The 26,804-nt window shown below is 35.1% G+C and overlaps 3 protein-coding genes across 4 annotated transcripts; 1 reads left to right on the top strand and 2 right to left on the bottom strand.

The window, feature by feature from the left end:
• Nucleotides 1-5,156: 5,156 nt before the first annotated feature.
• LOC132175240 (beta-carotene hydroxylase 1, chloroplastic-like) lies at nt 5,157-7,152 on the top strand. 2 transcript variants are annotated; one of them, XM_059587112.1, is made up of 7 exons: nt 5,157-5,599; nt 5,714-5,773; nt 5,921-5,992; nt 6,232-6,366; nt 6,588-6,713; nt 6,875-6,931; nt 7,019-7,152. In XM_059587112.1, exons 1-7 carry the CDS (start codon nt 5,207-5,209, stop codon nt 7,094-7,096), a joined length of 921 nt encoding a protein of 306 aa, XP_059443095.1. In that variant the 5' UTR covers nt 5,157-5,206; the 3' UTR covers nt 7,097-7,152. The 2 variants fall into 2 exon arrangements, with proteins under 2 accessions (XP_059443095.1, XP_059443096.1); XM_059587113.1 differs by lacking the exon at nt 6,875-6,931.
• A 5,628-nt stretch (nt 7,153-12,780) lies between these two features.
• Nucleotides 12,781-14,201, bottom strand: LOC132175239 (uncharacterized). Its single transcript, XM_059587111.1, has 6 exons — nt 13,842-14,201; nt 13,652-13,766; nt 13,486-13,567; nt 13,352-13,403; nt 13,155-13,209; nt 12,781-13,050 (listed from the first exon to the last, which is right to left on the bottom strand). The coding sequence occupies exons 1-6, from the start codon at nt 14,172-14,174 to the stop codon at nt 12,872-12,874; spliced, it is 816 nt and encodes a 271-aa protein (XP_059443094.1). The 5' UTR covers nt 14,175-14,201; the 3' UTR covers nt 12,781-12,871.
• A 2,418-nt stretch (nt 14,202-16,619) lies between these two features.
• Nucleotides 16,620-21,775, bottom strand: LOC132173356 (pentatricopeptide repeat-containing protein At2g13600-like). Its single transcript, XM_059584831.1, has 3 exons — nt 19,040-21,775; nt 17,140-17,732; nt 16,620-16,803 (listed from the first exon to the last, which is right to left on the bottom strand). Exon 1 carries the CDS (start codon nt 21,680-21,682, stop codon nt 19,253-19,255), a length of 2,430 nt encoding a protein of 809 aa, XP_059440814.1. The 5' UTR covers nt 21,683-21,775; the 3' UTR covers nt 16,620-16,803; nt 17,140-17,732; nt 19,040-19,252.
• Between the last annotated feature and the right edge of the window lie 5,029 nt (nt 21,776-26,804).

The following is a 26,804-nucleotide window of genomic DNA, read 5'->3' as shown; positions in this document are numbered from 1 at the left end:
TTAAAAAAATAATAATAATTTTAATGCCCAAAACGACGTCGTTTTGGACTGGGTGGGTGTTGTAATTTTGGGGCCCAAAACGGTGTAATTTTAATGTAGGGGTATAATGGGTATAAAAAGTCAAACCGTTTAAGTTTAACGTTGACAACTAACAGAGGGGTCCAAAGTGAGAACAAATCAAAGTTCAGAGGTCCAAAGTGAGAGATTTGAAAGTTCAGAGGGGGGTTTGTAAAATCAGCTGGAAGTTCAGGGGGCCAAAGTAAAGTTTCCCCTAATTATTATTTTTGCATACCACATGGAGCTCTCATAACATTTTTACACCACTAGGACTCTAGGAGCTTATTGCAAATCGGTGTAACCACGTGGAGTGATTTTGTATTTTTTTCCCTCACTTTTAAGTGAAAGAAATTTAGTGTTAGTTCTTTTGGTTCGGAGTAGAAGCCATAAATCAAAGAAAAGTGAATTAATGTTGAGGTTTATTTAGTTATTCTTGTCCTTTTACTTATTTTTATTAATAAGCTTATTAGGGTTTTTGTTATAATTGGCTTTGTTCTTGGGTTGTTGGTTTATTTGGGGTTACATGTTGAAAAATAAAGAGAGTTAATGTATGTTTACAGTAATTCTTTCTGTTTGGTACCTAAGAAAATGATAGAGAGATGGTGAATATTGATTTTGATGGAATTTGTAGTTTGATTCGGAGCATTTGAAGTAAACTTGGAGCCAAACGCAAAGACCATTGTGATTGACCATTGGTGAGTAAGTTTTCCACTTTTAAGTGAAAGAAATTAGTGTTTGTTCTTTTTATTCAAAATAGAAGCCATAAATCAAAGAAAAGTGAAATGTTGAGGTTTATTTAGTTGTTCTTGTCCTTCTGCTTACTAGAATAGTTTTGAGTTAAAAATCTTGTTGTTGCATAATCTATTCATGAATCCCTACTTGAAGTTTTATTGTAATTGTAATAATTGTTCTCCTCACTTTATCTACTAGGAGATGAGTTTCATTTATAAAGAGTTATTTTTTTGTACTATCAATATGATAATTACAAAGAAGTTAAGACCAAGTACAAATTTACCTCTTAACATGACTACCTTGAGATGCTTGTTGAACAATGCTTTGTGGGGTTGAGGTTCCTAAGGAAGTAATGCTGTTGTTCATTATTATTTTATTAATTTTTTCTACTGGTAGTTAAATACAATTTATTATTTGTTTAATAACAGATGGAGGACACTCTTAATGGCACAAATGGTATGAGTTTGACGCTCACAGGTAGCCCTGCCCCTGTTCTTGTGGAAGAGGACAATAATGGAACACCTTCCTCCATAAAAAATGCTCAAATCCTCACACCTTCCCTTCCACTACAAAAGAAACAAACCAAAAAACCACCTGTTAATCAGTCTATTGTATGGTGTCATTTTAAAAAAGTGGAACCAATTGACAAGGAGAACCCTAAAGCTATGTGCAATCATTGCAATAGACTGATTGGGTGTCACCATAGAAGAAATGGCACTTCAGCCATGATGACCCACCTACAGTTTAACTGTCCAAACTCTCCACTTAAGAAATCGAAACTCTCCAAAAATCAAACCTTGATGCAAATGTCACTTAAGAAGGCAACAGACGGCACACGTAGCCCCCAAATGCGATTTATGAAGTTTGATCCAGACAATGTAAGGGGTTTACTTGTTCAATATTTGATCAAATGTGAATTGCCTTTTAGGCATGTGGAGACTGAGGGGTTTAAAGAATTTGTTAATGAATTGGAACCTAGGTTCAAAGTGCCATGTCGTGTTACTGTTCAAAGAGATTGCATGAAATTATACATGGAAGAGAAGCTTAAGTTGAAGACTTTGTTGAGTGCTCAAAGGGTTTGCCTCACTACCGATACATGGACATCCCTGCAAAATTTGAATTACATGTGTGTTACTGCTCATTTCATAGATTGTGATTGGATAATGCATAAGAAAATCCTTAAGTTTTGCCTAGTTCCTAATCATAAGGGTGACACTACTGGAAGAGTGTTGGAGACTACATTGATAGAGTGGGGGCTTGATAGTATTTTCACAATTACAGTTAATAATGCATCCTCAAATGATGTGGGTATTGAATATATGAGAAGAAAGATGAAGGATAAGAATTCTACAGTTTTGGGAGGTGAGTTTCTTCACATGCGGTGTGCTGCTCATATTTTGAATCTTGTTGTAAATGATGGTTTGAAAGACTTAAATGATTCTATTTGTAATGTTAGGAATGCAGTGAGATATGTGAGGTCTTCACCAACGAGGATGGCAAAGTTTAAGGATTGTATAGAACGAAACAATATCCAGTGTAAGAAGATGGTGTGTCTAGATGTTCCCACTAAATGGAACTCAACATACTTAATGCTAAGTATTGCTGAAAAGTACCAAAGAGCATTTGAGCTAATGGGGAAGGAGGATGAACATTTGGTTGTTCCTGGATTTCTTGACTGGGAAAATGCTAGGGTATTTGTGAAGTTTTTGAAAACCTTTTATGATGCCACATTGAACATTTCTGGTTCAAATTATGTTACCTCCAATTTATATTTCAAACAACTTTGTATTATTCAAGATACCTTGAATGATGGTTGTCTCAGTTCTGATCCTGTAATGAGTGTTGTGGCTATTAATATGAGAAGTAAGTATGAGAAGTATTGGGGGAGTATAGATAGGATCAACTTAATGTTATATGTAGCTTTTGTTGTTGATCCACGCTACAAGATGAAGGCTTTGGTATTTTGGTTGAAAAGATGCAATGGGCCAGAGTGGGCAGATCAAATAGAGGCAAAGGTGAGACACCTTCTAAATCGTTTAATTGAACAATATAGTAAGTTTTATGGGAGTGTGGTGTCTCGATTTGATGTGGCAATAGGAAGTTTAAATGCTACTTCCTCGAATGTTGTTGATGACGACTCAGAAAATGCTATGGATAAATTTAATTCATTGTTCTCCCAACATCTTGCGGAAGAGAATGATTTGGATTATAGATCAGAGGTGGATAGGTATTTGTTGGATAGGTGTGAAGCAACAACAAAGGAGTTTGATGTTTTAGCTTGGTGGAAGATTAACACGCCCAAATATCCTATTCTTGCAGAGATAGCCCGTGATGTATTAGCCATCCCCATTTCCACTGTTGCCTCTGAGTCCAAATTTAGCACCGAGGAACGTGTATTAGATCCTTTTAGGAGTTCATTGTCTCCACTTACTGTTGAGGCCTTAATTTGCACACAAAATTGGATAAGGAAGAAACCAATTGACATTCGGGAGTTGGAGGAATTTGTGGAAAGCTACGATGAGTAAGGTAAATGTTTATAAATTAGTTGAAACTTATTTTTCATTAATTATTTTATTTCATTTAACTCAAATTTTGTCTATTGTAGATGGGCCTCAAACTCAACCTTCAAATTCAAGGAGTGAATATCTCTCGCATAGAAGTTTGTTAGGAACTAAGGTTATTAATTTTTTGAATTCTCATCATATTTTACTTACAATACAATTGTCATTATATTTTACATTTAATTGTTTCATAATTTATACTTGTAGGGGTGCTAATTTGGCTTCATGGTGTGCTGTAAATCGGTTGCCATTAACATCCATTTTTTAATGTGTTGCATTTAGACTGATTTTATATTTTTTTATGTTTTGCATTTCTATTTTTTTTTTTTTTTTTCAATCGAAGCCTTATAGAGGAAACTGATTTTAAATTTGTAATGTTGTTGTTTTGGGTCTTCCTTATCAATGGGGAAAGTCCATGCTGTGAGTTGTTCCTGAAGAGCATCCAACTGATGATGAATAGTAGTTAAGTTGGATGTAGTCTTGTTTTATTTGACATGTTTATGCATGATGTTTTATATTCAAAGTAATGGCCAAATCTAACAATTTCAAAACCACATGAAGATTTGAGTTGTGGTGATTCGGTTGTTTAATGAATAAGTGCAATTGGGATAGTAGATTGAAAGGATAAAATATAATTTACCCAAACTTCAAAATAGGAGAGATTTTGTTTAAAAAAATAGGAAGAAAAAAAACGACATGAAGAGAGAGAGATTTTGTTTTAAAAAATAACAATTTCAAAACGTAGTTTACAAAAACAATATTTTGTTTTGTATGCATTTCGTTTAATGGTTTCAAAGCATGCAACTTAAATAAAGAAATAGCGTTTTTAAACACAGTTAATAAAAACGCAATAAGTGTATAGTAAAGTTGCAAATCTTTCTTTAAAATAGATGTTCAACCTATAAAGTCTTGTGCTTTAAAAATGCACTTTTTTATCTGCGGTTTAAAAGTAGTAGATTCTTCACTTTTCAGGCTACCATTTATTTTAAACGAACTCCCAAACACATTTTTTCTTATTATTTTGTTTAAAAATGCGTGTTTGACCTATGAAATTGCAATGCCAAATTCACTCAAATTTTCATTAAAAAATGTATATTTGGTACCCAAAATCACACAACCAAACCGACTCAAATAAGGAATAGGAGTTATTTCTAAGTAATGATAGAAGTCACTCTTGTGTTACTCTAAAAATGATGTGGCTTTTAAAATTACCATTAGGATTGTAATTTATTATTATTAAATTTTGATCAAACAATAATTTTAAAAATCACATGATTAAAAAAAAAAAAAAAAAAAAAAAAAAGACTTTTAGAATTCCTCGGTACTTCTTAAAAAGAATAATTTTTTAGATGAACATGTTTGACTTGTATCCACTTGTTTTAAGGAGATCATGGCTTTCCTGTTCTGGCAAACATTTGCTTCCAAGTAATGTCTTTTACTCATTCAGATATTTTTGGCCTGCATTTCCCCTTACGTCTCATTCCCATAGTTTTCCCAAAAATCAACGTCATAACACCACCCCCATACATGCGTCCTTACTCTCGGGATATTAAAAACATTTGCAAAAACACAAAAAACAAAACCAAAAAGGAAAGATTCATTCATCCCTGGACACCATGGCAGTCCAAAAGCGGAAGGGCCTGTTTGTAAAATGGCAGCTCCCCATGCGTCTGCATTTGCGTGTATAAACTGTAACCTTTTGCAGAAGCTGGCCATGAACGATTTATATATATATATATACACGTCACTCCATTGCTAAGCTCCCCACCATTTTTTTTTTTCTTCATTCAATTTCAGGGTTTTCTCTCTCTCTCTCTCTCTCTGAAGCTTGTGCTCTGTTTTGGAACAGAAACGCCATGGCGACTGGAGTTTCGATTACTTCAAGCGCATCAACGCACTGTTTCAAACAAAAAACTCACCAGATTCCGACACGCTTTTCCAATTCAATCTCCTGCTCGCCAAAAATATGTGGAATTTCTTCTACCTCTAGGAAAAACAAGACCTTGAGAGTACGCTTGGTTATGGAGAAGAAAGCAGAGGATGTTATCAAAGTTGACGAAGAAATTGACACTCTGAAATCCGGCGACGCTATAAACAATCAGATCACAGGCGCCTCACGTGGGGAAGAGAGATTAGAAAGGAAAAGATTCGAAAGATATACTTATCTTGTCGCTGCAATCATGTCCAGTCTCGGAGTCACTTCCATGGCCGCCATATCTGTTTATTACAGATTTTCTTGGCAAATGGAGGTACACGAATCACGATTCTCTATCAATTAAACCCATCTTCTTTTTCTTTTTCTTTTTCCTTTTCTCTCCGTTTTTGTTCTCTCAATATGGAACTTGTTTACATTTGATGAACAGGGTGGAGAATTTCCACTTTTGGAAATGTTCTGCACATTTGCTCTCTCTGTAGGCGCTGCTGTAAGTCAGATTCTTTCATTTTCTCATTCCCAGAAAATCTTTTGTCTTAATATTAATTAATCAACCTCATTTTTTTTCATAACAAAATTTGAAACATCCCAAACGCTTCTCTTAAACAATCACTTTTTGGGTGTCAATGATTTTCAGGTGGGAATGGAATTCTGGGCTAGGTGGGCTCACAGGGTGCTCTGGCACGCTTCATTGTGGAATATGCACGAGGTCGGTTATATACTTTGAATTCTAATCTTTTTTTTTTTTTTTTTTTTTCGTAAATATTACAAACTGACGTGACAATATACATGACAAGTGATGTTTCACATAAATTGTTTGGTGAATTTATAAGAAATTTATGATAAAAAAAGTAAAAGGGGTAGTAACCCCTTTTTTTTTTTTTTTTTTAATAATGTACAAAAGGGCTAGTAATTTGTGTAGTTGATCTTGACCGTCTTTTACTGCAGTCCCATCACCAACCCAGAAAGGGTCCCTTTGAAGTCAACGATGTTTTCGCCATCATCAACGCTATCCCAGCGATTATTCTTCTTGCTTATGGGTTCTCTAACAAGGATGTAATTCCAGGACTCTGCTTCGGTGCGGTAAGTTTCTCACTTCCAACGACGTCGTTTTCATGGCTTTTACACACTTCAGTGATCACAGGATCTAACACCGGTGACATGGCCAGATCTTATTGGCCCCAGCCCTTACTACTTTTCCTTATTAATTACGAAAAGTTAATGTACTTGACATGTTTTTTTATTTGTGTTAAATTATCATTTTTTTTTTTTGTATTTTTAAATTAATTTCATGTTAAAAACAGGGTCTAGGGATCACAGTGTTTGGGATGGCCTACATGTTTGTGCATGATGGACTTGTCCACCGTCGATTTCCAGTAGGGCCCATCGCAAATGTTCCTTATTTACGAAGAGTTGCTGCAGCTCACCAAGTAATCATATTCATCTTTTCATCATCATTGCTTTTCTTCTTAGTTTCTGTTTGGCTTACGTTAAATACCAAACAAAATTAGTGAGTTAAAAGAGAAGGATATGACTCATTGAAAAATTGTTGTTTAATTAACTTTTTTTTTTTCTTTTTTTGAAAAAATAGCTTCATCACTCTGATAGATTTGATGGGGTGCCATATGGGTTGTTCTTGGGCCCAAAGGTAAGCTCACTTTCTAAATTCTAATGAATTTGATTAATTTCTTTTTGTGTTTCTGTCATCAAATATCTTGCATGAATGCTTTTGCAGGAAGTAGAAGAAGTTGGGGGAATGGAAGAGTTGGAAAATGAAATCCAACGAAGGATCAAGCAATCCAAAGGTTCTTAGTTCTTATGATAGTCAATTCTAGAAATGGGTTGGTCTTTATTTTGTGATTTGGTAAACAAAAGGCATTAATCTTGCATATTCAATTGTATAATAGTAATTTGGGTGTGTGAAAATGACTTTTATGGAAAAGTACTTTCCAATTTTGTTATGACTTGCGTTAGAACCATATTCATTGACTAACCAAGGTAGGTATGCTGCCAATTCGTGTTTCTCCACTCAATCAAGACCAAATCACAACCACATAAACGTTAAAACGGACAGTTCACATCATTATCATCCATTGCACTATTCACTTTGCTTTACTGAGTTGGGAAAATTTTTTCCCACCCAGTTTATAAATTCTTTTAATATAATTATTCAAAAAATATATACTTTTCACATGCTCAGGAGACACACATTACAGTTTTATAGACCGGAATAAAGGACTCCTAACCCAATTAAGAGAAAATTTCTTCCAACTAAAACATAGTGTTGTTAGAAATATTACAACTTTTATTATAAGTCCCTTACAAACTTACATGATGGTTCCTATGTCACTTCTCATGTTTACAAGCTGATGTAGCAATCTATGAGTCTATAACACTTACATCTCAACACTAAAATATAAATTTATTCATTTTCATAAAGTTATTGAAAAAGTATTGAATATATACCTTGTATATGATCATCGACCAACGTGGCGTTGTATAAAAAAAGTGATAATTGGTGGCACTATATGCCTTCACGTCATTGGTGGGTTTTCTAGATTATGTATTGAGTTGAATATGAGAGGAACCATTGGTATCAATCCAAAAATGGTGCAAAACCCACTAAACCTAGCGCCCATGAGTGGTGCTGGTGGGGGTGCTTGTTCACTGCCTTCACCTCTCTACATTGCCTTTAAACTATTCCTATTGCCTTCCCTCATGTTCCCAAAATGGTTATGTTGCTTTCAACATCAAACCTCACTACCAACCTTTTTTCTAAGCAAATTGGAGAATGGGGTACAAGGAATCAGAAAGCCGAAAACGAGGTGAATTTCTCAACAGTCTCAAATTGAAAATGTAATGTAAAAAATATAACCAAAAAAATAGAAAATTGGCCTAAAAAAGACCAGGTCTTCTATATCTTGGACAAAGTTAAAAAAAAAAAAAATGTGTCACAAAAAACGGTAACTAAAGCAAAAAAGGCACCAAAAGAGCATGAACCTCTCTACAGGAGCCCTAGCCAGCTTTTAGTTCCACAATATATTGGATTTCGCTATGTTACTTTTGGCTTTTATTCTGTGATTCACTGCCCATGTGGTGAATGTTTCTTTTGGTGCACAAGCATGCCCTACTCTCTCTTTTTCTCCAACTTATTATGGTTGAACGACCTTTTTGTCTTTTTTATTCAGCTTTTCTATTAAATAGGCAACTGAATTTTTTTTTTATTTTAATTTCTATTAAACTGACATATATTCTTAACATATGTAATTCTTATGTGTATTTACAAGTGAAACTTAAAAATTTATGTAAGAATTATATGTTATAAGGACATATATCAATTTTTTTTTTTTTTTTTTTTGAGCGGAAATCATTCAAATTTCATTGATAAAAGATCATGAGCATATATAACAACTCTTATATCACAGAGCATAAAACTTTGATAAAACATAACCAAATGTTATGAAATTACAAAGTCATAAATACAATTAAGATTCTTACAATTAAATACTATATATGACATCAGCTTTCGTTAACCCATATGCAACTTCAGTTATGAAACAAATCTGCTCCGAGCAAACTAGATCTAAGACATAGGTAGCTCATAATCTCAAAACGTATTTTTCGGCCATGAGAGATAATTTCTCACACCGAGATACTCCTCCTCAGCCCAAAGGTCAGGAAACAGCTCATGTCCTCGACCCAAAGGCTTGGACAAAAGGAACAAAAATAAAATCAAAACTAAAAACAACAAAAGCCCCACCATAAGCAACAGCGGAGGAACACAGCATCGTAAACATCCTCGGGAAGCCACGACTTGGCATGTGAGATTCACACGTCAGCACATGAGAAACACGCTTTGGCAAGCGAGACTCCATTGGTTGATTGGCGTAGAAGCGATGGAAAGCGGAGAAGCTGACCAAGACAAGTAGATCTGAGAATGAAGAACTAGATCTAGATCTAAAACGAAACTACAAAAATGGAGACCAAAAAAGAGTACGGAAAAGACATCGAGCACTGTTACCAAAGGGTGGAAGAGAGAGAGGGACAAGGAAGGACATATGTCAGTTTAATCAAATGTCTTTGAGAAGTTTCCTCCAACCCAGTCTAAAAGAAAATTTAGGCGGACAATTATTGACATGACTCGAGAATTTCAACCTGAACCCAATAAGAAGATCAGAATTGAGGCACTAGATCCATTTAATTAAATTGGTCAGATTAGTGTTTATCTACATAATCTTATACACATGTCTTAACATAACCCGAACCCAACACATTACACCAATGTTGATAATTTTTGACACCCAACACGAAATCAACGAGTTGCAGGTGATAGGTCTAACACATTTAATTAAGTTGATCATGTCAAGTTATGGTTGATTCATATAGTTATACATATGTCTTGACACACGACTAAAATTCAACACATGAACATGAACTGTTACCTCTAAGTTCAACGATAGAAATGATTTTTTAATTCAATTTATTAAAGTAACATTTTCACTTAAAATATGTGATTAGCATCACGTGCTATAAGAAATATGAGAAGCTTCCTTCAACCTAATGATGATGTTTAAGGGGATGTTTTGACGTCCAAGGCAGAACTTCACTTTGGGAAGAGATGACGTGCAAGGAAGCTAGGAGTTGAGTTTGAGAGGCCGCCTTGCAACTTGCAACTTCCAAGCATCAAAAAGTATGACAAGTAGCAAAGCCTAATTTGGAAATTGACATGCAACGATGGGGAAACTAAACGACCGACCTCCACGTGTCAGTTAATAGTTCTTGCCATGTGGAGGCTGCCAGCAAATAATCCACCAACGTCCAAACAACATCGTCCAATTGGATGTTTATTACCAATTAATGAACTTTATACGCTTTTTCCCAAAAACAAATAAAAAATAAAATAATTCTAAGTAAATATGGGAAAGCAGGAAAGGGAAAAAAACATCAACGGCGGGATAACCTAACAATAAGTCTCAAAATGTTCTCATAAGAAAAGGTAAACAGAAAATAAAAGGAAATGTATCAAATAAATGACGCGGTCGTATTGCTTCTGGAGAAGGATCCTCTCTATTTTGAAATTGAGGGGATCCATTTAGTTGTTTTAAGAGGAAATTTTTTTTCAAATGAAAAACAGGAAATCATAAATGACAAAATTGCCTCCTAAAAAAAACTAATTTGTTCCTCTCCATTTCAAAGGATCCAAGTCCATCGCTTCTTGAGACAACTAAGAAACCTAGCCACTAAAAGAGGTGGTTTGTAAAGTTGAGAAAACTGTTGCAACACACCCAAAAAATAACCACAACAAAAAAAAAACCACTGACGAGGAACGATTTAAAGATGTACATATTGTTGATTGTTCTAAAATGATTTTATTTATTAAATGAATAATGATTTTTTTATTTACTACTTTATATTTAGTTTGGCCCATCGAAATGTGAAATTCTAGTTCCGCCCCAGAGACGATGCTTATGCTATTTACATGACCATTTGAAGAATGACAAATAGAAAGATAGGATGAAGGACTCAAAATCAGCTCGAACTGAATCAAAGTTGTATGGTTTGCTCGAATTTTGCTAGCGCGAAGTCATGGCAATGTGCTCCGCTAATATGACATTTTAATTGGTTTTCTTTTTGTTCTTTTGTTTCAAGTAACTAACATGTAAGCCACTTAAAACACGTCACATCAACTAAATAAATGTGATAAAATTGTGTGAAGAGTAATATTACTCATCCTTCTACCCAATAAGACTTGCCTATAATTGTTCTCTTGTCATTATTTAAATATTTCTATTTACTAGAAACCATTGAGTTTAAAGTAATGTTATACTTAAAACTCTTTTACAACTTGTTAACACATGTCAGTATGTGATTTGGACTGCGTAATTTAAAAAAAGAAAAAAAAAATGAATACCCTTCAATGATATGCTAACATGTGTCAACAAGTCTGTATAACATTTTTCTTGAGTTTATAGGTTTTAACCATCTCCATTGAATTTGTGTGGGACTCACATGTATTCACAAGTCTAATGGTGAATCCATTAAATTTACAAAATGAAATGATTGAGAGAATGATGTATTGCATGCTTTTAAATCAAATTCTTGTTTTTTTTTTTTTTTTTTTCTTTAGGTAAAATCTAATTCTTTGTTTTTTTATCTGCCACAAAACTGCAATTCATGGTTGTTATCATTAATGGGCTTTGGTTCAAATAATAGCCTGACTAACGGGCCGGGTTTGGCCCAGCCCATGATAGCGTTAGCAGAATCAATCCAAACGGTCCAGATCGTCGGATCAAACTGTCCATAGGGCCTGAGATCAGTTATAGTGGTGGGACCAGACAGCCTGAAAATTCCCGAACGTTCTTCGGCTCTCCACAAAACACGGAATCTCCCAACGTTGTCAGTCTCTTACGCCGGCTGCCCAGAAAGCGAAGTAGAACCGTAGCAGGTACTGTTAATCCCGCTCTGTTTCTCTTTTACTCTGCTCTCTATTCGTAAATTTTTTTGCTAAATTTTACAATTCTCAGCTTTCGCTAATTAGATTGTATTAGTTTTGAACAAATTTTCTTCCAAACTGACATGGATTGAAAATGCAGGTGATTTTTATATGTATTTTTAATAGAAAAAGTTATTTTCTTCGACCCAATTTGCTGAAAAACTTTGTTCATTAGTTTTTGGCTTAATTTGTTCTAGTTAAAATGGTGCATTAAGGAAGAACTTGAAGCATGATTTCTATGTTAAAGCATGCATGTGTGTAATCTTGAATGATTAAGGTCATATCGGACATAATTAAGGAGCAGTTAATGTTAAAATGTTAATTAAATGATTAAATTTACTTTTTTTTTTATATTAGTTTCTTTTTTATCAGTGTTTTTGGATAAGTGGTTTGGTAATTTCAAGGGAGGGAGGATCTCAAATTCAGAACATTTCCTTAACAAACAAACACAAAAGTACATCTTTAGGAAGATGAACCAATGATATTGCTGCCCAAACTTTGCTATCATGATTATATTTTGCTTTATTTAGCTTGGTATTTGGATTGGACACTTGCCCAAATGATGATTCTTGATGATCTTTTACCATGTTTTCCACTTTGTAGGATTGCTGGTTTCTTAGTTTAATTGTTGCTTGCTGAAGAGGCATCAAATAATTAACTAGAGCCTACATGCGTGGAACAGCTGTGTTTTCGCCTGCAAAGTACAAATTCAAACAAATCTTCCCTATGGCTGGATCATGGGGTAATTACATCATACTCATCCTTTGATGCCCTTATGATTGCAATTGTATATTGAATTTCCTTTATCTTACAATAATATGTTATTGAAATCAGGTACATTGGCCACTTCAATGCCAAAGAAACAAGGGAACAATAATCCTTGGGAAGAAGGGCTAATTACAAAAGAAAAGAATGATCCTATTGTCGCCTTAAGCAGGCCACCGCGACTCCCGCCTGTACTTGGACCATTGCTCGCTCTCTCATTGTTCAATATGTGGTCTAGTTGTGACGGAAACGATGACTGACAGGTGATCTGAAGCCACCCCTTTACTGGTAGCCTTGATGTGGAAATAGAACTTGTATATTCAATGTTATCTACTTAAAGAAGATTTTAGAAATGTAGCGCAAAATGTTGAATGTGAAGAGAAGAATCCGAGTCGAGAGATTCCAAATCTGTATGTAGCCTGTTAGTAGTGGATTGATAAAAGGAGCCAGAACCATGTTGTAAATCTTCATTATCAATTGAAATATGACATGGGGACTTCTTAGGAACCCTGAAGTAGTCATATATCAATGGTGTGTCAGAATGAGGATATGATGCTAATGATAAACTGAAGTTGTGGAAAGTTGGTGGAAAGTTGGTGGAAGTTTAACATACATTCAGTGATCCTTGGGAAATCATCAAATAGTGATGTCACTGTCTTGAATAGAATCTGAATTTAATGATGCAAGTCCCATGATTAATAAAATCCAAGTTTCAAAAAATATATGTAGTCATTGGTGTTCACAATATTGTCAAACACTTTGGGAGGTTTTTTTTTTTTTTTTTCTGAGAAGTATGGTTTGCAGAATTACCAGAACGAAGCCTCCTGGTTTGACTGGTGATTCAATTACAACTTGAGCTTTCCTGCAGAGAAATATCAATTTGTGAGAAAATGATCTTCTTGGTGCAATTGAAAGGCTAAGAATTGAATAGGTTTTTTCTATACTTGATGATTATTCTTTCTCCATGTTTTGAGTACTCAAAGAAGCTGCAGCCTCTGGTGAAGGGGATCTGTGATTGTTTCCATTCTACCATATCATATAAGAAACTCATCATTCACAGAAATATTTTTTAGGGATACAAGTAGCTGAAACAATAAAAATGGGAATTACCCAAGTGCCATTGCACTCCAGCTGTGTTTTCATCTCCTTCACAAACATGTCCAATGCTGAACTTCACATTCTGACCCATGGATGCAGTAAGTTGTTCATAAAAATGCATAATCTCCTGCAACAGTGCCCTGTTAATGTAACAAAAATAGGTATTCAATGCTAGTTAAGAAGAATAGTTAGAAGATGAGACCTTTTTTCCATTGAATGGTTGGGGAAAGGAGCAGTCCTCAATATAACAGTCTTCTGATATGAATTCACTTAGTTCCTTCAAGTTCTTCTCATTGATGCTTGTGTAAAATTTGTTGATTGTGTCTGATGGAGATGATGAAAATGACTCGAAAATTGAATGACTATTTGCTGACATAACGATAATGGGTGCTCGGCCACTCAACATTCTACTTTCTGCCTTCCTTCCAACATGAAGGCCATGCTGCAGTGATCTCAAGCTGTTGTTCTTAAGTTGAAAAGTTTCTTTGCAGGGCAAGATGCCACGGGGGTGCCTTGCCACTGCTTTAAAGCACATATGCGGCGGTGAAGCCTGGCCGGAGAAATTGATAGCAGCAGCCATTACCCTCTGAAAAGATGAGTCCGGCCGGGCGATTTTGTTGTCAAATCATTTGAATGCAGTAGCACATGATGATGGTGAGAAATTAAAGAAAAGAATAGGGTTAATAGGTTGTGTAGTGTGACAGAATAGAGCAAAGAATAAAGATACATCTTTTTCCTCAGTTTAACAAGGAATCTCCATTTAGAGGGGGTTTTTGGTTTCCTTTGTTTTGCTTTCCAATGTTTTGTTCCTTGCTATGAAATCTAAGAATTTGCTCTTTTGGCAAAATGGTGATTCCCTTTGTACGAGGACATCACACCTAAGAATAGCATATAGGCAATATAAATGGCAACGTACTATTAGCACTTCTGCCTTAAGCATTAGCACCCACTTTTACCATTTAGATTGCTAGTAATTTGGACAATAAATATGAGATTCTATCAATATGAAACTCATTTGCCTAGACAAGTTTTAGGTAGGTAGGCATTATAGAGGCTCCAATTTTACTGTTTAGATTGCTAGTAATTTAGATAATAAATATGAGAGATTTCGTCAGAAACTCATTTGCCTGGATAAGTTTTAGATAGGTAGGCTTCATAGAAGCTTTTTTACGTTTACGTTTATTACTTGGATTACTAGCAGTCCCAACATCAAATTGTTGAGGATCTAGATCTCCAAGTTGATGCTCTTCTTGCCTAAATTGCACTGAAGAATAAGGAGTGATTTTTTTTATTTATTTTTTAAGTTTTTGGATGAATAATAAGTATGGAATATTTCTCCCCTTGATACCTGGATTCTTGGGATGGTCGGCTAGAATTTACAGGTAAACAAAAGAATATATGAAAGCTTGCCCTAGGTCCCAAAGAGGGCATTGGGTGCATTCTCTTGTATGAGCATACTTTTGGCAAATACCTCACAACACCAAGATTTTGTCAATCGCCAAATTTGCCAACTTTAATTATCTAATATTTTCAACCAAGAAACTAAAACAACCAAACATTCTTAATATATTTCATTATCTGCATTGCTTTTCCAAACTCGTAGTTAAATATGACATTTTGTGAAATTAAAAAATTTTAAAATTAAAAAAAAAAAAAAAATCAGTTTTCAAACCACTAGCAAATAGGTGTTGTGCATTTTAAAAGATATGAAGGATTTTAAACGTTGAACCGCACGGTATTACGATCCTTAGTGTCACAAATAGCTTAAATGCAATCTTAAACATATGTAATATAAATTTTTGAGTACCCTTTCTTTGCAAATAGGTGTTCAAAGGTAAGTTTATCTAAAATTCGTCTTATTTGACATCAAAGTCAAACTCTACATCACGAATTTAAGTCACGAAATAGGTAATTTATAGATGGACTGTAGACATGAACAGCAACTGCAAAGCATTATGGTATGTTACGATTCTATATAACTTAAATGCAATTTTAAGCATATGTATATAAACTTTTGAATTTTTTTATTTTTTATTTTTTGCAAGTCAATTTTTTTTAAAAAAAATGTTTACATTAAATTGAATCAGGCGGTTGTGAGTCAATTGCTTGATCTGATTTTGAGTCGCAGCCCACAACATACGATTGGAACAGAATCACTAAAAGTCTAAAACGGCGGGGGGGTGTTGGGAGGCACGCCAGCGGAAATTGCTGTAATATATATATATATAGCTTCAATAGAGTAGAGCTCTAGGTCTTGGGAATCTTTTGGCAACACTTTTGAACATAGAGCAGAAAAGTTAAGTGCATCCACGGCTTTATGTTGTTGACTATGACCATAAACACTTGCATATATTATATGGATGGCTGCCCAATGAGTTTTAAGATTGTCAAATGTTTATCTTGAGGCCTACAAGAATCTTATTATTTATAAGGGTTAAATACTCTATACTTTCTTAGGATTTTTTAATTTTATTTTTTCTCTTTGTGATTTTATTTTTATCGCAGGAGGTTCCTGTAGTTTTGATAAGTGACCAAATTAGTCTATCTGTTAGTTGACCGTTACGACTGACACGTGAACCAATAAGACGTTGACACGTGGCACATATTTAATTTTTAAAAAAAATGTATTTTTTTTTAAATTAAAGAAAATGTATTTAAAATTTAAAAAAAAACGTTAAAAATTGGGGGTGGCTCGGCCATTTGGGAGCCACCCCCTTTGACCAAATCATTTCAAAACGTATTTTTTTTTTAATTAAAGAAAATGTATTTAAAAAAAAAAAAGGAACGTTAAAAATTGGGGGTGGCTCGGCCATTTGGGAGCCACCCCCTTTGACCAAATCATTTCAAAACCATTATCAGACATGCCCTAAGCACGAGTCTCTGTTTCTGCTCTCATGCATACAATACAGTAAGTAGCACATCGCACAGATGGCAGGAGTGGGCAGGAGTGTCAGTATGCAAAACAAAGATGAGCCCCTGTTTCAATTCTAGCAGTAGTATTGGTTTCCAGAGTGAAATGAGCAAAAAACACGCAAATTTTATGCAACTTTCCATAACAAAAGAACTACGTGGGGAAATTTTAAAGAGTATAATGGTCATCACAACCGTCAGCATCATCATCATCCCAATGCACGAGTGTGCTTGACATTTCCAATGAGATCTCCCTGAAAATAAGGACAGTCATTAAAAACATCCATAAATATGAGCTCTGCTTCCAAAAATCCCGTCCAAATTGTATTAAACTAACAAATTATGTCTGTCAAAAGAGTAATGTTATTTAGTAGACTATTATATAACTGTTATACAATTAGAATGGCATGGCAGTAAAGATCAATCTTTTTTTTTACAAATAGTAATTCAATGACAAATTTTTATTGTTACGACATTCCAATTGTATTGCAGTTGTATAACAATGTACTAAATAATATTATTCCTGTCAAAATAACAAAACAACAAATCACTAAATCCTGACCATTATACGAATTTGCATCCTCCCGTACCTTATTGACTAAAGAAATCCAGAAACCAGCCCCAAGGTCAACAAGGGAGCTTCTTGATATGTCTTGAACCCACACGTGTTTATGATGAGACCGGCTCAAAACCATCGTGCTCAAAACCATCGTGCTCAAAACCATCCTACTATGATTTCAGGTTGTCTCGAGCTGAGTTGAAAGGAATCTTGGACAGCCAGACAATCTCGCTGGCATGCACCCCAACCCCCACCAGTCTGCAAAGGCTGTTTCTAGCTTCATTCACCCAGATCAAATCACCCCCAGACACTGGTATTATAGTGGGTAGATGTTGTGCTATATAAACTCATCACCAATGCAAATTGGATCATACCCAAAATTTATCAAACAAGAATATCTTCAAGGAAGAAGGAGAAATCGCCTTTGTTTACACAATGAGCAACAGGGTCAGTAATGCTCCCGCTACTGCAATCACCAAAAGTTTGGGGGACAAAATGCCTCTTCCAAAAAGGGGGCAGATAAAGTCAAGGATAGCAGCACATGCATTCCATTCGATAGTCTCTGTGCTCTCTAAAGCCTCTTCAGATCGCCAACACTCCTGCAGGAAAACCTAGGAGCGAGACCTGAAACAATAGAAAGTATTGATGTCAAGACACTGTATGATCCTTGATGATTAGCTCTTAATGTACTTACAAATTTCTTCTTCTACTTTATTTTTCCCTCTTCTTTCCCTTCTTCTTTGAACAGTGTTTCTAGTCTGATTGATTTTACTTAAGTTTCCAACATCCATGGTAATATTAGCATTGAACTGGACAAGCATGATTTCACGATTGGCAAAGGTTATGCAACAGAAGCTAACATGAAAGCAAATTAGCATGTCATACCATTACCACTACCAGAGTTTTTAACGAAGGGGCCACTAAATTAAAGAACAACTATTTAATGAAAACCAAGTATGAAACCAATAGACATTGGCCTGAAACAATATGAGATGTATTTGTAAGAAAGTCAGTAAGTTCGGCGTTGGTTCCCCTAATCCAGCTTACTCAAGGCAAGAGGTCACATCGAATCCGGTGTGAAACTTGATGAATTTCACCCACCAATAAATATAATAAAGCAATTCCAATGCTTAAAATTAGGAGTTACAATAAATGTGTATTACTGAGGCATTTGAAAATGTCAAATAATAGGTTATACATGTTGTAGCAGGGTTTCACGTGCCAAGCTTATTCTCACCGGGACTTTAGGCCATTCTGGGTAAAGCAACCTCCACAATCTATCTTTACACTATATAATATGAAACTGGCTCCGTGAAATAAACATAATGGTCAAAGAATATCTAAACATTATATACATTAATTCTACCACATCCTCATCCATCACAGATTCCTTAATTACCCACTGTCCTCATCCACTTTCTACAGCAAGAACCATAAACCATCACAAAGATAATGTGATCTTTCATATTCTTCTCAACCCACACGTGTTCACAATCAGATAGTCTCACAACCACTAGTATATTCAAGCATGAATCAATTATCAGTCAAATGCCAGGTCATTGTATCAATTCAATGAATCTCAAGTTGGTCCGAAAGGAATCTAGTACAGCTAGATATTGGCTTGCATCTACACCAACTCCCCAACTTATCCATCAATCAAGCATTTCGTTTTTTTTTTTTTCTTTTTAACTCTTCCGATGAGTTCATTTATAGATTTCAGTTGAAAGAACTTCATAATTGTTAACGGTATCCGTAATGGAAGTAAGATACCATTGGTTGAGCCTATAACTTGTGATTAGTAACATAGTACCCAAGTAGGTTAACAATTACAGACCCTTCAGTGAGCAATGAACACCTTGCAAGTTGCAACCATAGCTTATGGCTGATTATAATTTTCATGGGGAATTCTATCTCACAGTCGTGTTCGTTACCTTGAATGCTCAGCTGCACAGCCTAATTTATGGCATTTTCAGACTTGTGCCTCCCTTTGCTAGCCAGAGGAATTTTCTGATACCGAATGTAACATACTATCGAGTGGATTTCATACACCAACCTGATTAGATTTGACAGGTACAAAAGTTGATGAGTTCTGGAAACACAGAAACCCCATAGTTAATTGAGGTAAAAATCAAACTTGAATTCCTCTACTTCATAGCTAATATTTCCATTCGAAAAACATCATTTTGTTCCAGTCCTGGTGACACTAGTATATGCTCATACAGCCTCATTAGCTCCGTATATATTTCTTTACTCTCAGGATGTGATGTGTCGCCAGCAAAAAGGTAATGCATGGATCCTCCAATTTGAATCCAACTATAACCAGGTTCTTTGCGAATTACATTTTCTTTCATTTCCTTCCTCAATTTCCCAACAGCATTCCACATACGAGCAGAAGCATAGAGGTTTGACAGAAGAATATAGGCAGATTCATTTCCAGGCTGCAGCTCAAGAAGTTTTTTGGCTGCGAAATTCCCCAGAGCAACATTTCCATGGACGTTGCAGGCTGATAGAAGAATCTGCCATATATGAGCATCAGGGTGAATAGGCATTTGATCTATTGTCCTCATTGCATCTTCTAGGAGTCCAACTCGACCAAGCAGGTCAACCATGCAGGCATAGTGTTCTAAATGCGGGATTATTCCATGACGTTGAAACATAGAGTTTAAGTAAGCCCATGCTTCTCTCACCAGCCCTGCATGACAGCATGAAGTAAGAACTCCAAGAAAAGTAATCTCATCAGGTTCTACTCCAAATTTGCACATCTTATCAAAAATCTCGGAAACTTCATGAAAACAACCATGTTGAGCATATCCCATTATCATAGCATTCCAAGCAGCCAAATTGTCTTTAGATATAACCCTGAAAGCCTTCTCTGCATCACCTATGCTTCCACACTTACAGTACATGTCAATAATAGTGCTTTCAACGAAACTATCCTGATCAACTCCAAATTTAAGACACAGGGAGTGGATTACTCTTCCGTGTACCAAATCGGTCATAATACCGCAAGCTTTAAGGACAATACTGAAAATTATACTGTCCACCTCAAGGTATGAGCTTCTTGAGGTGTGGAACAATGTTAGAGCATCGGCATGACACCCGGTGTTAACAAAGGTAGTAGCCATTGCATTGAGGTGCACCACATTGATCTTATCAATCTTAGAGAATACCTCTTTTGATTCATCAACCCCGCCGCATTTCCCATATGTTGTTATCAAGCAAGACACCATAGAATCATCCAACATGAAGCCACATTTAATCATATGTGAATGGACTTGCATCACTTGCTTTACAGAATATGAGCTGGCAGCCACTTCCAGAATGCTAGCCAGAGTATATTCATTTGGCTGTATTGAAAGATCACGCATCTTAGAGAGCAACTCAAGAGCCTGACCACAAAATCCATTCTCAGAGGACCCAGCAATCAGAGAATTCCAAGAAACAGAATCTCGACAAAGCATATCATCAAAAATGCGCCTAGCATCATCCATTCGACCCCACTTCCCATACATTGATACCAATGCATTGCTAACACAAATCACCTGCAAAAACCCCACCTTTTGACAAAGTGCTTGGACTTGCCTGCCAGAACTTAACAGCCTAGGGCCAGCAATGGCAGACAAAACATTGATCATTGTATATTCATTCATCTCCAAATCTCCAGAATGCAAAAATTTAAACAATTCAAAAGCCTCCACACCATCACAAGCAGCTCCAATTCGCTCAGTCCAAGATACAACATCTGGGTCAGCAATTTCATCAAACACCCTAACAGCAGCCACCTTATTCCCACGCTTACAATACATGCTCATAATTGCATTATTCAAATGGATCGATCCACTACATAACAAACCCATCTTAACACCAATCCCATGAACCTGTTCCCCCTCTCTGACATCAAACAATGCACCAAGCACCCCAGTGAAGCAAAACTCATTTAGCTCCATACCCAAACCCCTCATCTCCACAAAAACCTCCTTACTCCTCTCAAATTCCCCATTCCACACATACCCACAAACCATTGCCGTCCAAACCACATTGTCCACTTCCAAACACTCCCCAAAACACTTCTCAGCCTTTTCAACATCCCCAGCTCTCGCATAATTCTCAACAAATCCACTCACCAAATACGCAGCCGACCCAAATCCCATTCTCAAACAAACCCCATGGGCAGCTTCGTTTTCCTCCAAACTCTCACACGCTTTCACCAAAGAGCTCAAAGTAAACACATCAGGTCTCAGACCCATATGCCTTAACGTGTGAAAGAGCTCGAAAACGGGCCCGGGTCGGCGAAACCGGACGAATCCAGAAATGAGGGCGTTGAAGGCGACATTATCGGGTTTCTGGGTGTCAAAAAGAAATTTGGTAGCGCGAGAGAAATCTCCGAGCTTGGACAAGTGGGAGATGAGAGTGGTGGAGAGGAAGGGGTCGAGGGAGTGGCCGGACTTGATGAAGAGGGCGTAGGTTTGGTCTGTAAGGTGCGGGTTGGGAAGAGAGACGGTTGAGGCTTTGAGGGCTTGTGAGAAGAGACCGTTGGTGAGTAGGGTTTTGATGGATCGTCTGAGTCTCTTCATGCATGGTGCATGGGAGTGGCTTTTGCTTCTGCGAGAGCGACGGGGGCGTTGGGGGTGTTGGGGTTGTGGGAAAATTTACAAACAGAAAGCGAAAGAAGGCTTGAAGGCGCGAAATTTTGTACGTTTTGGCGAGGATAAATAAACTGATTTTCCTTTCATCCGGGTGGGCGGAAATTTATTAAATTAATATTTATTTGGGGTAATTTCACTTTTAAATTATAGAATTATCATCCGATTTGAAAAGGCTTTTCTAACTTCAAAACTTCTCAATTTGAACCCTTGAACTTTCAATTGCAGTTAATTTGAACTCCTCAATCAGATTTAGCCATTAATTTTCCTTATTTACCCCTAAAATAATCAAAATATCCTTGATTTTTTTAATAAAAAAAATTAAAATTAATTTTTTTAATTTGGAATTAAGGGTAAATTTGAAATTTTATAAAAAATTCGAGGGTACAAACGTTATTGTCTCACTTTTACAGTTTAAAATCTGATGGAATGATTCAAATTAATTGTAATTAAAAGTTCAATGGTCAAAATTGAGAGGTTTTAAAGTTTTGAGGGATTTCTCAAATCGCGTGGTAATTCAAAGGTCTAAAGTGAAATTACCCCTATTTATTTTTATGACATGCGATTGCTAAATATTCTACATTTAATTAAATTAATAGAATTAACAAATTATGTGATGGTCGGCCTCTAAATGATTTTTCTTTGAAAAGGTTTTTTAAAAAGTTTCAAATTCATAATCAAAATTGTTGATGTCAAGAATAACCAGCACCAAGCCGTCTTTCAAGGGAGGAGAACTGCCTGCTAATGAGGAAAAAAGCGTCAGAAGCTCCCGCCAGCCCCAAAGGGGTAGAGGGACTCTGACGCCCAAGTCAATATGGCATGTGATGGAGAGCTATGTGGTGAGGAGAAAATATTATTGATAGTGTAGGTAGGGTAGGTCGAGATTTGTGTACTGTAAGCCTTATTTACAGGCATATAAGGTGACCGTCCGAGAGAGGAAGAAAGTAACCGGCTGAGAGAGGGAGAAGGTAACCCAAACGGAGAGAAATTGACCGGCGGGGAGGGGGAGAAGGCGACTTGGACGGGGAGGCCTTGGGCCAGTTAACCTGGTTCCTCCAAAAATCCTTTTATTGATTTAATACTCTAAGAAGATCGTGCAAGATCCATAGATAATAGATAAGAGAGCGAGGCCTTGTTTCTGCTTAAGAAATGACTTTTTGAAAAAAAACAAGAAAGGACAGAGCCCAAGGCTCAATTTCCGGCCCATTATTGTCTTCATTGCTGACGTGTTGTTTGTCATTTCCAAGCCCAAGTCTATTGCATAAATATTAAATAAAAATGAATTATTCGTATAAGATAATCAGGGTAAGAATGTGGATAAATTGTTTGGAACGAGGAATAGAATATTGAGTAAGTTTGCATCTTTTAAAGACGGTGAATCATATTCTAAATTATGTAAGTACTATGACATATGTATATATATCATATTCTTTGTTGATATATTAAAAAATTACCCACTTAATTTTATGAAGGTAAACACATTGTCAAATCACGTAATTTTTTTTTAAACTATTTTTTCTTTTTTTTAGTTGTTTTTTACTAAATTGTATCGTATCAACCCAATGATGGAGGGGGAACCCGCTTAGGCCATCCCCCCACCCCAAAAAAAAAATTTGGCCCTATTTTTAAATTTTTTGGCCATATTCTTAATTTTAATGCCCACTTTTTTGGCCCTTTCGGTATCTTTGGTTCATAAAAAAACAACAAAAATATATTTTTTTTTAATAAAAAAAATTCTAAAGAACCGAAAAAAATATATATATATATATAAAAAAAATGGATGGCCTACTCCCGTAAAATTTCTTGGTTCCGTCCCTGATCTCAACGATCCCCTGAACAACATCTCATAGGCTTTTTGCGGGAATATAAGATGTGACAACTATTGAATCACCAGTTATTTTAAAAGTTTAAAAGTTTAAGCTTATAGAAAATAGATTATTTAATTATTTAGTTAATATTCAACATTATCTATTAATAAGTGAAGCTAAACGCGGTATAATATTTAATTGAGATGAGAGGAGAATGACGAAGATAACGTCATTCTCAAAAGCTTAAGTTGATAGAAAATGATGACTTTATACAAACTCTCCCATCAACAAATGAGGCCCAATATGTTACAATCTGTTGATCATGGCTCAAATTGTCAACAAGTGTGAAGATAATTACTAAAAAATATCAATATTCATGGCCTCCCAAAAAAAAATTGGCCCTATTTTTAAATTTTTTGACCATATTCTTAATTTTAATGCCCATTTTTTTGGCATTTACAATGTCTTTAGTTCATAAGAAATAACAAAAAAAAATTTTTTTTTAATAAAAAAATTCTAAAGAACCGAAAAATAAAAAATAAAAAATAAATGGCTGGCCCACTCCCATAAAATTTCTTGGTTCCGTCCCTGATCTCAACGATCCTGAACAACATCTCATGGGCTTTTTGCGGGTATATAGGATGTGACAACTAGTAAATCACCAGTTATTTTAAAAGTTTAAAAATTCAAGCTTATGGAAAATAGTTGATTTAATTATTTAGTTAATATTCAACACTATCTCTTAATAGGTGAAGCTCAACACAGTATAATATTTAATTGAGATGTAAGGAGAATGACAAGATAACGTCGTTCTCAAAAGCTTAAATTGATAGAAAAGGATGAATTTACACAAACTCTCCTATCAACAAATGAGGCCCAATATGTTACAATCATTGTGCCCTACATAATTTAAATCTAATATTAACAATGTGTATATAAGCTTTTCAACACCCTTTCTTTATAAGCCAATTTTTTAAGCGTAAGTTCTACTCAAAGTTTGTATCATTTGATAGCATTTAATTTTAATGCCCATTTTTTTGGCCTTTACAATGTCTTTAGTTCATAAAAAATAACAAAAATATTTTTTTTTTAATAAAAAAATTCTAAAGAACCGAAAAATAAAAAATAAAAAATAAATGGCTGGCCCACTCCCATAAAATTTCTTGGTTCCGTCCCTGATCTCAACGATCCTGAACAACATCTCATGGGCTTTTTGCGGGTATATAGGATGTGACAACTAGTAAATCACCAGTTATTTTAAAAGTTTAAAAATTCAAGCTTATGGAAAATAGTTGATTTAATTATTTAGTTAATATTCAACACTATCTCTTAATAAGTGAAGCTCAACACAGTATAATATTTAATTGAGATGTGAGGGGAATGACAAGATAACGTCGTTCTCAAAAGCTTAAATTGATAGAAAATGATGAATTTACACAAACTCTCCTATCAACAAATGAGGCCCAATATGTTACAATCATTGTGCCCTACATAACTTAAATCTAATATTAACAATGTGTATATAAGCTTTTCAACACCCTTTCTTTATAAGCCAATTTTTTAAGCGTAAGTTCTACTCAAAGTTTGTATCATTTGATAGCATTTAATTTTAATGCCCATTTTTTTGGCCTTTACAATGTCTTTAGTTCATAAAAAATAACAAAAATATTTTTTTTTTAATAAAAAAATTCTAAAGAACCGAAAAATAAAAAATAAAAAATAAATGGCTGGCCCACTCCCATAAAATTTCTTGGTTCCGTCCCTGATCTCAACGATCCTGAACAACATCTCATGGGCTTTTTGCGGGTATATAGGATGTGACAACTAGTAAATCACCAGTTATTTTAAAAGTTTAAAAATTCAAGCTTATGGAAAATAGTTGATTTAATTATTTAGTTAATATTCAACACTATCTCTTAATAAGTGAAGCTCAACACAGTATAATATTTAATTGAGATGTGAGGAGAATGACAAGATAACGTCGTTCTCAAAAGCTTAAATTGATAGAAAATGATGAATTTACACAAACTCTCCTATCAACAAATGAGGCCCAATATGTTACAATCATTGTGCCCTACATAATTTAAATCTAATATTAACAATGTGTATATAAGCTTTTCAGCACCCTTTCTTTATAAGCCAATTTTTTAAGCGTAAGTTCTACTCAAAGTTTGTATCATTTGATAGCATTTAATTTTAATGCCCATTTTTTTGGCCTTTACAATGTCTTTAGTTCATAAAAAATAACAAAAATATTTTTTTTTTAATAAAAAAATTCTAAAGAACCGAAAAATAAAAAATAAATGGCTGGCCCACTCCCATAAAATTTCTTGGTTCCGTCCCTGATCTCAACGATCCTGAACAACATCTCATGGGCTTTTTGCGGGTATATAGGATGTGACAACTAGTAAATCACCAGTTATTTTAAAAGTTTAAAAATTCAAGCTTATGAAAAATAGTTGATTTAATTATTTAGTTAATATTCAACACTATCTCTTAATAAGTGAAGCTCAACACAGTATAATATTTAATTGAGATGTGAGGAGAATGACAAGATAACGTCGTTCTCAAAAGCTTAAATTGATAGAAAATGATGAATTTACACAAACTCTCCTATCAACAAATGAGGTCCAATATGTTACAATCATTGTGCCCTACATAATTTAAATCTAATATTAACAATGTGTATATAAGCTTTTCAGCACCCTTTCTTTATAAGCCAATTTTTTAAGCGTAAGTTCTACTCAAAGTTTGTATCATTTGATAGCATTTAATTTTAATGCCCATTTTTTTGGCCTTTACAATGTCTTTAGTTCATAAAAAATAACAAAAATATTTTTTTTTTAATAAAAAAATTCTAAAGAACCGAAAAATAAAAAATAAATGGCTGGCCCACTCCCATAAAATTTCTTGGTTCCGTCCCTGATCTCAACGATCCTGAACAACATCTCATGGGCTTTTTGCGGGTATATAGGATGTGACAACTAGTAAATCACCCGTTATTTTAAAAGTTTAAAAATTCAAGCTTATGAAAAATAGTGGATTTAATTATTTAGTTAATATTCAACACTATCTCTTAATAAGTGAAGCTCAACACAGTATAATATTTAATTGAGATGTGAGGAGAATGACAAGATAACGTCGTTCTCAAAAGCTTAAATTGATAGAAAATGATGAATTTACACAAACTCTCCTATCAACAAATGAGGCCAAATATGATAAAAACATTGTGCCCTACATAATTT

This window comes from Corylus avellana, chromosome ca3, assembly GCF_901000735.1.
Source record: "Corylus avellana chromosome ca3, CavTom2PMs-1.0".
In the NCBI taxonomy this organism is placed as follows: Eukaryota; Viridiplantae; Streptophyta; class Magnoliopsida; order Fagales; family Betulaceae; genus Corylus; species Corylus avellana.
This window is presented reverse-complemented; position numbering and strand designations above follow the sequence as displayed.